Below are 12,521 nucleotides of genomic sequence, written 5' to 3'. Positions count from 1 at the left end.
TTATGCTTTGCTTACCTCCAGACTCGCGTATTCCAAGGCTTTCCTGCTGGCCTCTCATCCTTCATCCTCCATAAACTTATGCTCACCTAAAACTCTGCAGCCCATATCCTGACTTGCACCAGGTCACCACTGGTGACTAACCTACAGTGACTTCCTGCAAATCAATGCATCAACTTTAAAATTATTATCCTTGTGTTCAAATCCTGCTATGGCCTCACACCTCCCTGTCTTGTGGCTTTCTCTGGCTCGAGAAACCTATTGAAAACTGCATTCCTCCAATTCTGGCCTCTTGGGCATCTTTAACTTCCTGCGCCCCACTATTAACGACCCTGCCTTCAGCCATCTAGCCCCTAGGTGCTGGAATTCCATCACAATACCCTTGCCACTCTCTATCCTCCTTTAAGATGCTCCTTAAAACCTACCTCTTTGACCAAGCATTTCATCAGCTGTCCAAATGTCTTCTTTGGCTCAGTGCCAATTTTTTCTGTCTTATTTCACTCCTGTAAAGCATTTTGTGGCATTTTACTAAATTCAAGATGCTATATACATAAGAATTGCTATTGTAGCAGAATGTCACACTAGCCAAGAAGTCATCGAAGCATTCAGTGTGAGTGTATTCAAGAGATGGCATTTGTGCAGAACGATTGAGAATGCCTTGATATGTTAAAGGTGCTATACAAATGCAAGTTGTTGTCATAGTGTGCCATGAAGGTAGGTATACAGGGTTGGCCTCTGAAATAGGCTGACCTGTTGTGACCCAAGAAGGCTGTTCCCAAGAACCCCTATGTTCTCTTTACGTGAGCTACATTTTTTCTCACTGCTATTTTCTTCTGAAGGAGTTGCCTCCCTTATTTGACAATCCCTTTCCTGCTGTTTCTACAAGTCAGAACATTTTATTGAAACCACCATGTATGGCAATGATCTCTACACAATGGACTCCAATGTCTCCATTCTGTTGGACAGCACAATACATACTGAGCAATAGACCTTGGCCATTTGACCATCATTCATGGGATCCTTAATCATATGTGTCAGCAGATAGACTGTAAAGCCTTGTCCTGTTCACATGTGACAGCTGGAGATCAATGAATCGTGATCAAGAGTAGGTCTTCTCCCTCTCTAGCCAAGGTTCTACTAACACTAAGATTCTATGAATCCAAAAGCACTTCTTCACCTCTGGACTACTGTCCATTGAATTAGTATCTGGGTCAAAGTTCAATGCACCATTGGAAATGTTTAATATTAGATATTGTAGCATGCTCAAGAACATGACTTGCCCACCATGGGCATGGTAGGACAAACAGGTGCTTGTCATCACATAAGATTTCCAGTCTAAAGTTTGTTTACAGAAAGGTCATGACGGTCCCATTTTTCCCAATTTGCCACTTCTCCACAGGGTAAAATCGAATCAGGATCCTGGAAAAAAATAATTAAAAGGTAAATGAACAGCGAATCAATGTTCAATTATGTATGTTTCTGTTAAGAAATACTAAATTGGATAAATCAAGTTTGGCTTTGCCAGCTGCTTAGGAGAATAGTATGGAGCCACATATACAAATGGTTGTTAGTGTGGCTATCAGCGCACTCAGAATTGTTCAGCAAATGTTGCCCAATCACAGAATCACATCTAACAGTAGACGTTTTGTTTTGGATTTTGCAAGCAGGGGCTGGTTGAGTACTGTCTGTACCCTGCGTATTACGAACCACCGGAGGAAGATGTTATTTGATTTGATGAGTCAATTGTTGAGATGTATGGCCTATATATCTGAGATCACACTGGCAATGGAATTCACGACATTGTTCAGTTGTGTGGTAGACAGAATGTCTTTCAATGCCGCAGAGGGCATGAGGGGAGATAGGACAGAAATTAAAGATGTAAATTCAGGATTAGGGCAGAGGGTACCTTACAGAGGAAGTTAGGCCTGGTGGGTTAGACAAAGGAACGGAAACAGCACATCAGATAGTCTCAATCTTTATAAGAAAAAAGTCCATGAGATGCACACACTTATTGTTAGAGCTGAAGGTGAAGTAGTCACAGATGCATGATTTAAGATGATTTGTGGTGAAGAAGAGAAGAAACGTATTATCTATGCCTTCCTGGATGACCTTTGAATAGTCTGCAATTACCCTGGAAAGGCAATTAGTCTCAAAGCCTGCCTCCCCATTTATCAAAGTCCTATGTAGAACTGGATAAAGCTGTTAATGCATCAAGGTAAAAAAAAATGGTACGCACTGCATTGTTTTTTGGGCCTAAAATGGGAGCAACACAATTTTGACAGTCGTTGACCCTTCTTCAAGCGTCTCAGGCGGGCATCTAAACTAGGCTCCTTCCGTATGTAAATTATGGGCTTAACACCTGTTGAAGGAGTCCATCCAGAAATGAATCACTGATGAGAGGAACAGGCATCAGGCGTAATCCTCTAAGGATTCTTCAGCGACAATTAACAAAAGTCAAGTTCATTTTATTTTATCTCTTTTGGAAAACAGGAGCAGAAATGGAGACTGACACCAGTCACGATTCCCCAACCCCAGTCCTCCATGTAGTTCAATCCAAACCCCTCCCTCGGGATTTACTTGAGGGTCGCTACTGGCGAGTCAAATGGCCTGACATTGATCTCCTCTTTCGGGCAAGCTGCCCATGAAGAAGCGATCAGCCCCTATGAATGAGGCCCGAGACCAAAACTCATCAGTTCTTGGTTTGGATGAACACTGGTCACCCAGCTCCAAGTTTGGGCCAGAATACCAAACACAGACCAAAATCCATTGCATTGTTTATTACAGAGAGTGACCACTGCTGTAATTACAAAACAGTGTGCACTCTAACTTAGTGTGAGCACCACATAGAACAATAAGTTTCAAAATTAAACTGGTGATCTGGGAATTAAAGCAAAGGAGCACATTTCTTCTGCTGTGCAAAATTCGGCCGTTTAAAAGTTTAGGCACATTTATAACTCCTTGGCACTTACCAAAGGATACTTAAAGTACATTTCTCTCCACTTGTTCACATCACCAGCTCTCAGAATTTTCCATCTAACTGCCATTTGCCATGCCCACAGCAAATAATTAGAATCTTGGATTTTTTTTCTCTTATTTAGAGAAAAAGCATCAAATTGTTATCACAATAGTGGATGGTGAACAGGAAAACGTTGAAAGATACTGAAGCTCTCAAATTAGAGGCTCCAAAGAAAAGCAAGCCAGGCATATTGTACCTGATGTGATAAGTCTTATGACATTCGGAGCAACAAAAGCCTTGCTTTCAGTAGCAGCTTTGACTGTCAGCTATAACTTAATTGTATCATTCTCCTTTTCGAGTCTCAATGTTGTGTATTCAAGCCCCATTGTAAAGACTTGGGCACATAATCCAGACTGACACACCAATGCAGTACTGACAGAAGTGTTGGCTTTTGAGTCAGACATTAAACTGAGGGCCCATCTATCATCTCAAGTAGACATAAAAGGTCCCACTGCACTATTGTAAGGGCTGGAGCGCTCTCCCTGATAATCTTTTAAATGAAAACCAAATCAACAAAATTGGGATAAATCAGGCACAGCCCCTAATTCAGGTCAGCTGTAAAACCAAGGACAAAGTTTAAAGGAACCTTACAAACTTTAAATCAAAATGTGATCAAAGGGGTCAACAAAACACCCCAGTCCCCACGGTGCCCACCGAGCACGGAAGGCCTCGAGAGTGTCAGCAGACACCGCGTGCTCCCTCTCTAGGGACATCCGGCAGCGAACGTAGCCGTGCTCTCCCTGATGAGGCCACTACAATCAACATCACCAAATTGGTTATTATCTCATTGTCTTTGTAGGATCTGGCCACTTGCAAAATGGCTGCGGTATTCTTTCAACAAAGCAACGGTCACTACATTTCAAAAGTACTTCATTGACTGTAAAACACTTTGTGATGCTGTAGGGATGTGAAAAGTGCTATATAAATGCAAACTCTTGATGTGAGTAAGTGGGAAACATGACAGCTAGTTTGTGCACAGCAAGCTCCTACAATCAGTGTGTTGCTATATGAAGCATAAGGTCAAAAATAATTGCAACTTTCTTTCACCTTTGACATTTGGAACTGCAATGAAGTAACTCGATGTTTTCTATTTCTAATTTGTTACTTTTAGGTCACAAACTCTAAGCTCCTATGTACTAGATAGCTCATAGAGTATTCCAACAGTATGCAGAGAGAAACTATTTCTTCTGGTGGGGGAGTCCAGCCCTTACAAAATTAGAGCTCAACCATGTTATCAGGAAGCACTTCATGCAAAAAGGAGTGGAAATCTGTTCCCCAAAAGGTTGTTGAGGCTGTGGAGGAGGGTGGGTAGTGTCAATTGAAAATGTCAAAAATGAGATTGCTAGAGTTTTTGTTAGGCAAAGATATTAAGGGATAAGGAATCAAGGCAGATAGATGGAGTTAATTGATAATCTGTTTTAATGGTGAAAGGTGGCATGGCTGAATAACAGGAAGGGAGCAGAAATAATCAATTTATCACATCAATTATGATCTAATTGAATGGAGGAACAGGCTTAAAGGGCTGAATGGCCTACTCCTGTTGATCCAGTGTTTGATGCATTTCATTGATTCAAATCAACACAGTCCAGACAGGTTTTAAGATTTCTATGGCACCTAATATGAAAACACTGAACAAACATCAGGTTTAACCCCAATTACACCTTCGCAGGAACAGAACAAGGAAACTCTGAAGATATCAAAACCTACTTTTTAATTGAAGAAAGTGGCTTCAGCTTGTTTCAAAAGGATACAAAGCATTTTTCAAATGCCCTTGGAAGTTTGGTTAATGTTCTTTCAGATTACTTTACTCTGGTTTATAATTCCAAACTCCATCAAGTCCATCACTTCTGTCTCCTTTTTTCCCTCATGACCAACTACCCCACCTCCCCAAATATCACCTCATTCCTTATAAACTCGACAACTCATATTCTCTCCAGTCTCCTTCCTCCCTATAACATAGTCATGCCACCGTTCATTTCACCTCAGAAACTTTGCCCCTTCCTTGTCCCTAAAGAAAGTCTTGCATTTATTTAGTGCCTTTCACAATCTCAAACAATATTCCCATAGCATTTTGAAGTACTTCTGGTGTACTGTTGTATGAAATATGACAGCTAGTTTGTGCACAGCACGCTCCCACAAACAACAATATGATAATAACCAGATATTCTGTTTTAATGGTGGTTGATGGATAAATTTTGGGTTAATTCCCTGGAACAACTGATTTTCTTCGAAATAATGCAATGGAATCTTTTAAGTCGATCTAAGAAGGCAGATGGAACCTCAGTTTGTATCACATTGCAGTTTCTGGGAGGTTACTGTACTCAAATTTGCTGCCGTGTTTTCTACATTATCACAGTGACTACAGTTTAGAAGTACTCCTTTGGCTGTAAAGTGGTTTGGAATGTCCTAAAGTCATGACAGGTGCTATAGAAATGCAAGGCAGTACCTTCAACAATATTACACTTCCCCAATACTGTGCTGAAGTGCCAGCCTAGATAATATTCTCAAGTCTCCAGAATGGGATTTGAACTCATAACCCTCTGACTCAAGAAGTGAGACTTACCTGTCTGCAGTTATTCCCAGCTCCTGTGTGAAGAACTCAAAGAACTTGGCACTGTGTTGCTTGTTCTGCTCAGCCGTGCCCACCACACCAATGGAAGACACAGCCAGTTGGACACAGGGAGCCATGCTGCCTCCAACGGCCATTAACAGGCCATGTTTCACAGTCACATTGATCCTCTATAAAAAGAAAAAACTGTTTCATGAATAAATTTTAAGGAGGGTCTTAACCTACTGATCACCTAACTTCCCTTCCTGGCTCCCAGATTAGCTGATATTGTTACCAGTTCTCCTTGGGTATTGTCCCTCTTTCCTTCAAATCTGTTGTCACCACCGCTCTACTCTAAAAAACAAACTCTCTTTCCTCTCCAAAGTCATCTTCAATTTTGTGCCCATCTGTCCTGGAACTCCATGTGTGAATCTCTCCAATCAGATTTCTGCCCTGCACAGTACAGAAACGCCTCTTATTAAAGTCACAAATGACATCCTATGTAATTGTGACAAAGACAAACTATTTCCCCCTCATCTTTCTCAATGTGTCTTGAATGCACTGCCTGGAAGCGTGGTGGAGACAGGTTCAATTGAGGCATTCAAGACGGCAAGTGATGATTATTTGAATGGAAACAATGTGCAGGGTTATGGGGAATAGGCAGCAGAATGGCACTAAGTCATAATGCTCATTCGGAGAGCCGGTGCAAACATGATCGGCTGAATGGCCTCCTTCTGTACTGTAACAATTATGTGATTCTGTGTTTGCAGCCTTTGAGACAGTGGATCACACCATTTGCATTTAATGCCTTTCCACCATTGTCCAGCTGAGCGGGACTGCACTAGCTTGATTCCATTCTTATCTAAACATAGCCAGAGAGGCACCAACAATGACTTCTCCTCCCATCCTGCAGTGACTTCAGCTGTCTCCCAAGGATCTGTCCCTCAGCAACATCTTTCAAAAACAGTTTATATATGTATGCTGAAGACACCCAGCTCCACCTCAGCACCACCTTTTTTGATCCTTCCATTGTCTCTAAATTACCAGACTGCTTGTCCAGCATCCAGGACTGGAGGAGCTGAAATTGCTTCCAATTAAATGCTAAAGTCACTATCTTTGCTTCCCACCACAAACTCTGTTCCTTCAACACAAATTCTATTCCTCTTCCTGGCAACTGTCTGCTGCTCAATGAGACTTTTTGCAGCCTTGGTGTGATATTTGAGTTTCAACCACATATCCGTGGTGTCACTAAGACCGCCTACTTCCAGAGCTGTAACATTGCCTATGCCTGTCCCTTCCTAAGGGCTTTTGCTGCTGAAACCCTCATCCATGCTTTTGTTACCTCCAGACTTGACTATCCTGGCTGGCCTCTCACACACAACCCTCCATAAACTTGAGGTCATCCAAAACTCTGTTGCCCGTGTCCTAACTTTCACCAAGTGCCATTGACCCATCACCCTCGTGCTCGCTGACTTACATTGGCTCCTGGTTAAATGATGCCTCCATTTTAAAATTTTCATCCTTGTTTTCAATTCCCTCCACGGCCTTGCCCCACCCCATCTCTATAATCTCCAGCCCTACCACCCTCCGAGATATTTGCAAATTTCTAGTTTGGCCTCTTGAGCATTCTCAATTTTGATTGCTCCACCATTTGTTCTTTCAATTGCCTGAGATTTAATAAAGTTTTTTAAACCATTTATTGTAACAGACACTGATTTCCATTGGTTCTCAGCTTCCCAATTTAAAATACCTTCACATCCTCACCCCTTGCTATTTCTTAACCTCTCCTCCAGCTTTGCAACCCTGTGAAAATTCTGGCCACTTGAGTCACCGCCCCCATCTCCATTTTCATTTGCCCACTACTGATAACTGTGCCTTAAACTATGTAGGTCCCACACTGGAATACCAACGCCCCCACCCCACCCCACCCCCCAAATGCTACTTGCGCTCCTCCTTTAAATCCACTTCTCTGTCCAAGCTTTTGTCATCCTCCTTTGGCATTCCTGTCTGATTGCCTCTCTGGGAAGTACCTTGAGGTGTTCTTTTTCTACATTATGATGCTATACAAACCCAAATAGTTGTTATGGCCAACACATGGGTGGCCTCCTGTGTAAATGTCTACAGTTCTAATCCTCAGTGACAGACACAATATTGCAGTACCTAAGCCAGGAAAGTACCTGCAATACTCCAGGGCACTGGTAATAATAAGAACATAAGAAATAGGAGCTGGTGTAGGCCATTCGGCCCCTCAAGCCTGCCCCGCCATTCAATAAGATCTTAGCTGATCTGCCCCAGGCCTCAATCCTCCTCCGTGCCAGCTCCTCATAGCCTTCAATTCCCCAATATTTTAAAAATCTATCTACCTCCTCTTTAAATTCTTTCACTGATCTAGCCTCCACAACTCTTTGGGGTAGAGAATTCCAGACATTCACTACCCTCAGAGAAGAAATTCTTTCGCATCTCAGTTTTAAATGAGTGTTCCCTTATTCTGTAACTATGTCCCCTGGTATGAGATTCCCCCACTAGTGGAAACATCTTCTCAACATCTACCCTGTCAAGCCCCCTCAGAATCTTGTACGTTTCAATAAGATCACCCTTCATTCTTCTAAACGCTAATAAGTAAAGGCCTAACCTGTTCTGCCATTCTTGATAAGTCAACTCTTCATCCCAAGAGTCAGCCTAGTGAATTTCTTTTATACTGCCTCCAGTGCCAGTATATCCTTTCTTAATACGGGGACCAAAACTGTACACAGTACTCCAGGTGGGGCTTCATCAACACCCTGTACAGTTGTAACAAGACTTCCCTATTTTTAGGGAAGACTGAGGAGGCCCTGGCTCTCATGGGATCTGGGCTGGAGCAAGTTAGGAGTGTCATACTGGGACTGGGAGTGTTTCTCATAAATAAAAACAAAAAAAAGATAAAAACAAAAAACTGCGGATGCTGGAAATCCAAAACAAAAATAGAATTACCTGGAAAAACTCAGCAGGTCTGGCAGCATCGGCGGAGAAGAACAAAGTTGATGTTTCAAGTCCTCATGACCCTTCAACAGAACTGAAGAGCAGTACTTCCTCAAGGTAGGCATTTCTTGAAGAGAAGTGGCAGTCAATTAAACACAGAGATAAAAACAAAAAACTGCGGATGCTGGAAATCCAAAACAAAAACAGAATTACCTGGAAAAACTCAGCAGGTCTGGTTGAAGGGTCATGAGGACTTGAAACGTCAACTTTGTTCTTCTCCGCCGATGCTGCCAGACCTGCTGAGTTTTTCCAGGTAATTCTGTTTTTGTTTTAGTGTTTCTCATAAGCCTGTCAGACTTAGCTCTTAGCTATGAACTTAGTTCTTTGCGTTGATAGCTTTTGTGGTTTTGGTGAGTTAAACTCTAGCTGTTTCCTTGGTCACATTTGCCTAAGGGGTGGGTACTGAAGCTCGGTCTGCTAACCTGCACTATGCTCTCTGTACTTGAGTGAGTGGTATGAGTCTCCACAGGGAGAAAATCTGTACATTCCACACTGGGCTAACAGAAACCCTGCCAGTGTTGATTTTCTAGGTGATTGTTGCCTCCTACACTATCGCAAAACCTATTTCCCTGTTGAGATTTCGATGTAATTTTATTTAACCTATTATTAAACCTTGTCATGATTTGTTTCAATTACGAATTCTGCAGCCTCACAACCTTCAGCAGCGGCCTAGGCTATAACACAAAATATGCTTTAAACACAGTGTCAAGCTAAAACAATCGCACAAATTCAACAGAACTTAGTTCCTCTTCCAGACTGTCACCCTCTTGGAGAATCGTAGTTTTGTTTTCAAAGTTCAATTATTGGCTGATATACGTCGGAGCAAGTTGCAGAAATGTTTCAGGTCAGATCCTCAAACTGACGTGAATTTCCTGTTCCCGTGAGGCAGCATTTCAGTCCCTTCCAGTAGACAGCTCAGTTCCCTGAAGAGTGTCCAAGTGAAAAGCCTCTGAAATTCCCTCTTTAAAAAATGTGAACTTGCCTCCTTGGGTTTGTCGAGGATAGTGGCGGCCGCGCAGCACAGCTTGTTCACCAGCTCCTCGGAGAAGCGGCTCGCAGGCAGGTTACTCTCAAGGTCGATAAAGGGCATTTTCCTACTCGGCTGGAAACCCAGTGTACCAAAACAGTCCGGGATATGAACGTAGAGTTGGGGAAGGGAGGGGCGGGACAAAGTCTGTGTCCCAGTACTGATGTAAGGTCTCAGGTCTGAAACTTTGACTGTTTCTCTCTCCACATATGTTGCCACACCTGCTGAGTAATTTGCAACATTTTTCGTTTTCATGTTAGGCGTTTCAATTGCCTGGGGAAGACCCTATTCTCATTTTTGTCCCCAAAATATACTTTATTTATAAAGTTTACGAAGTAAATTACTTTACCGTTCAAAGTTGATATCACATAAAGTGCTAAACAAATCAGTTTCTTTCAATACTGTATGTTACTGATTACAGTTAATATTTACAATATTACATGTCAAACATACAGCCCCAGGGGTTTTACGAAGTCTCTAACTCACCTCAGTTTTATTTTGCAAAAATAGACCTTTTTAATAAAATATCTAGAGGAACATTACAAACATTTCAAAATGGTCATTAGAGAAAGTGCAATTGTATTCAAATTTTCTACATTGATCATGTTGCACTCTGAGGTGCTTCAATACAATTGGGATATATGTAATATTTACAGTATACATTCAATGTTGAGTCATACAGCCCGAGGGGTCTATACCTTTCACAGCCCCTCAGTGTACTCTGGCTGAAAGGCCTTAGACAGTGACCTTTCCCCATTGCGCCTCTGCAGAAGCTGCCCCAAGCTTTAGTGCGTCCCTCAGCATGTAGTCCTGGACATTGGAATGTGCCAGTCTGCAACACTCAGTCATGGACTACTCCTTACATTGGAAGACCAACAAGTTTCAGTCAGACCAAAGACCATCTTTCACCGAGTTGATGATCCTCCAGCTGCAGTTGATGTTTGTCTCGGTGTGTATCCCTGGGAACAGCCCGTAGAGCACAGAGTCCTGCGTCACAGAACTGCTCAGGATGAACCTTGACAGAAACCACTGCATCTCTCTCAAGACCTTCTTTGCAAAGGCACAATCCACAAGGAGGTGAACAACGGTCTCCTTCTTACCACCAGCCAAGCTACATCTTGGTGCTTGTTGGAAAGTTCTGGCGATGAGACATTCTGCCAAATGACTGAGAGTCTGTTCAGGGAATCATTCGACAGGATCCACCATCTCCTTTTCCTGCAGGGCCTCTAGGACATTATGCCTGATGGACTTGTGGTCAAAAGTGTTCCTCTGCATAATTTTTTCCACGAGGGACAGGTGGTACAGCTACTTGGAGCGGTCTGCGGCAGCGTGGCCAGACCCATCCTTCGGAACACCGGGGACAGGTAGAACCTCAGCACATAGTGACACTTGGTGTTTGCGTACTGAGGGTCTATGCACAGCTTGATGCAGCCACACACAAAGGTGGCCATGAAGGTGAGGGCGATGTTGTGTACATTTTCTCCCCCTTTACCTAGAGGTGTCCCTGCTAAGATGGTCTATTTTTGACCTTCAGATAAAGCGGAAGATGTCTCGGGTGATTGCCACAGCACAGGAGTGAGGAATGGGCCAGATCTGTGCCAAGTACAGGAACACTGAGAGTGCCTCACACCTGATGACCAGGTTGTTACCTGCAATGGAGAGGGAGCATGTTGTAGGGTGGCAGAGTTGTACTATTAGTAATAGAGTTGCACTGCAGACACTTCTTGAATGGAAACATTAAATTTATTTACAATATACTCAGCAATAACTACACATGTGCTTTCAACTCCAACTCTAACTCTACACTGACTGCGGAGGTAGCCCGTGTTACTCTGCTATTCGTTACTACAGATCATATGATCTTTCTTAACAAGTATTATTCTTAAATGTGCACTATGCACTAAATAAAAATCTAATTACTACGGAGTCACTCTCACATGCCCAGTTTTTATTTGACCATAGCTATTCACTCCTTCCAGTTTTTAGCACACGCCCCAGTCCCTCTGAACGATATTCCCAGCACCTTCAGGCCGTCTGACCTGACAGTGAAGGGGGCAAAAGATCAATCAGACCAGTTCCCAAAGAACATGGCCTCACTCTTGTTGCGATTCATCTTGGCTCCTGAGACCAGTTTGAACTAGTTGCAAATGGTTATCAGTCTGTGCACCGATAGCAGATCTGAGCAGAAGACAGTGACGTTTTCCATGTACAGGGGGCTTTGACCTCAGTGCCTCCTGCTGGGGATTGTCACTCCTCTTATGCCTGAATCCTTCCTGATGAACGCAGCAAAGCGTTCTGTGTAACACAAGAACAGGGCAAGGGAGAGAGGGCAGCCCTGCCTGATTCCAGGTTTAACTGGAAAGCTTTCTGATTCCCACCCGTTGATTGAAACAGTGCTAAAGATATTTGTGTAGAGCAGTTGTGGATTCCCTCCCCAAACCACATCTTGGAGAGGCACATCCACCATGTAGATGTGCGATATTCTGTCAAAGGCCTTCTCCTGGTCGAGGATGATGAGACAGGTGTCCATACCCCTGTCCCAAACATAGACAATCATATCCCTGAGTAGCACGAGGCTGTCGGAGATTTTCCTGCTGGGTACAAGGCAGATCTGGTCAGGGTGGATCACCAGTTCCAGAGCAGACTTGACCCGATTGGCCATGATCTTGGACAGAATCCTATAGTCCGCATTCAACAGTGAAATGGGTCGCCAATTTCTAATATCCTCCCTTTCCTCTTCTGCTTGCAGATGGGGGTGATGATGCCTTTCCTCATGGATTCTGACATGCTGACAAACTGGAAGGATACACTTCTAGCAGGTCTGGGCCAATCCAGTCCCACAAAACCGATACAACTCAGCTCTGCATTAAAGAACTGTCTTTGCTTACTGGATTCAAAAACCCTTTATCTTGCAA

At 43.1% G+C, this 12,521-nt stretch overlaps 1 protein-coding gene across 1 annotated transcript; it reads right to left on the bottom strand.

Moving 5' to 3' along the window:
• Positions 1-1,214: 1,214 nt before the first annotated feature.
• ddt (D-dopachrome tautomerase) lies at positions 1,215-9,751 on the bottom strand. Its single transcript, XM_041203156.1, has 3 exons — positions 9,562-9,751; positions 5,577-5,752; positions 1,215-1,416 (listed from the first exon to the last, which is right to left on the bottom strand). The coding sequence occupies exons 1-3, from the start codon at positions 9,667-9,669 to the stop codon at positions 1,344-1,346; spliced, it is 357 nt and encodes a 118-aa protein (XP_041059090.1). The 5' UTR covers positions 9,670-9,751; the 3' UTR covers positions 1,215-1,343.
• Between the last annotated feature and the right edge of the window lie 2,770 nt (positions 9,752-12,521).

This window comes from Carcharodon carcharias, chromosome 13, assembly GCF_017639515.1.
Source record: "Carcharodon carcharias isolate sCarCar2 chromosome 13, sCarCar2.pri, whole genome shotgun sequence".
Classification (NCBI taxonomy): Eukaryota; Metazoa; Chordata; class Chondrichthyes; order Lamniformes; family Lamnidae; genus Carcharodon; species Carcharodon carcharias.
This window is presented reverse-complemented; position numbering and strand designations above follow the sequence as displayed.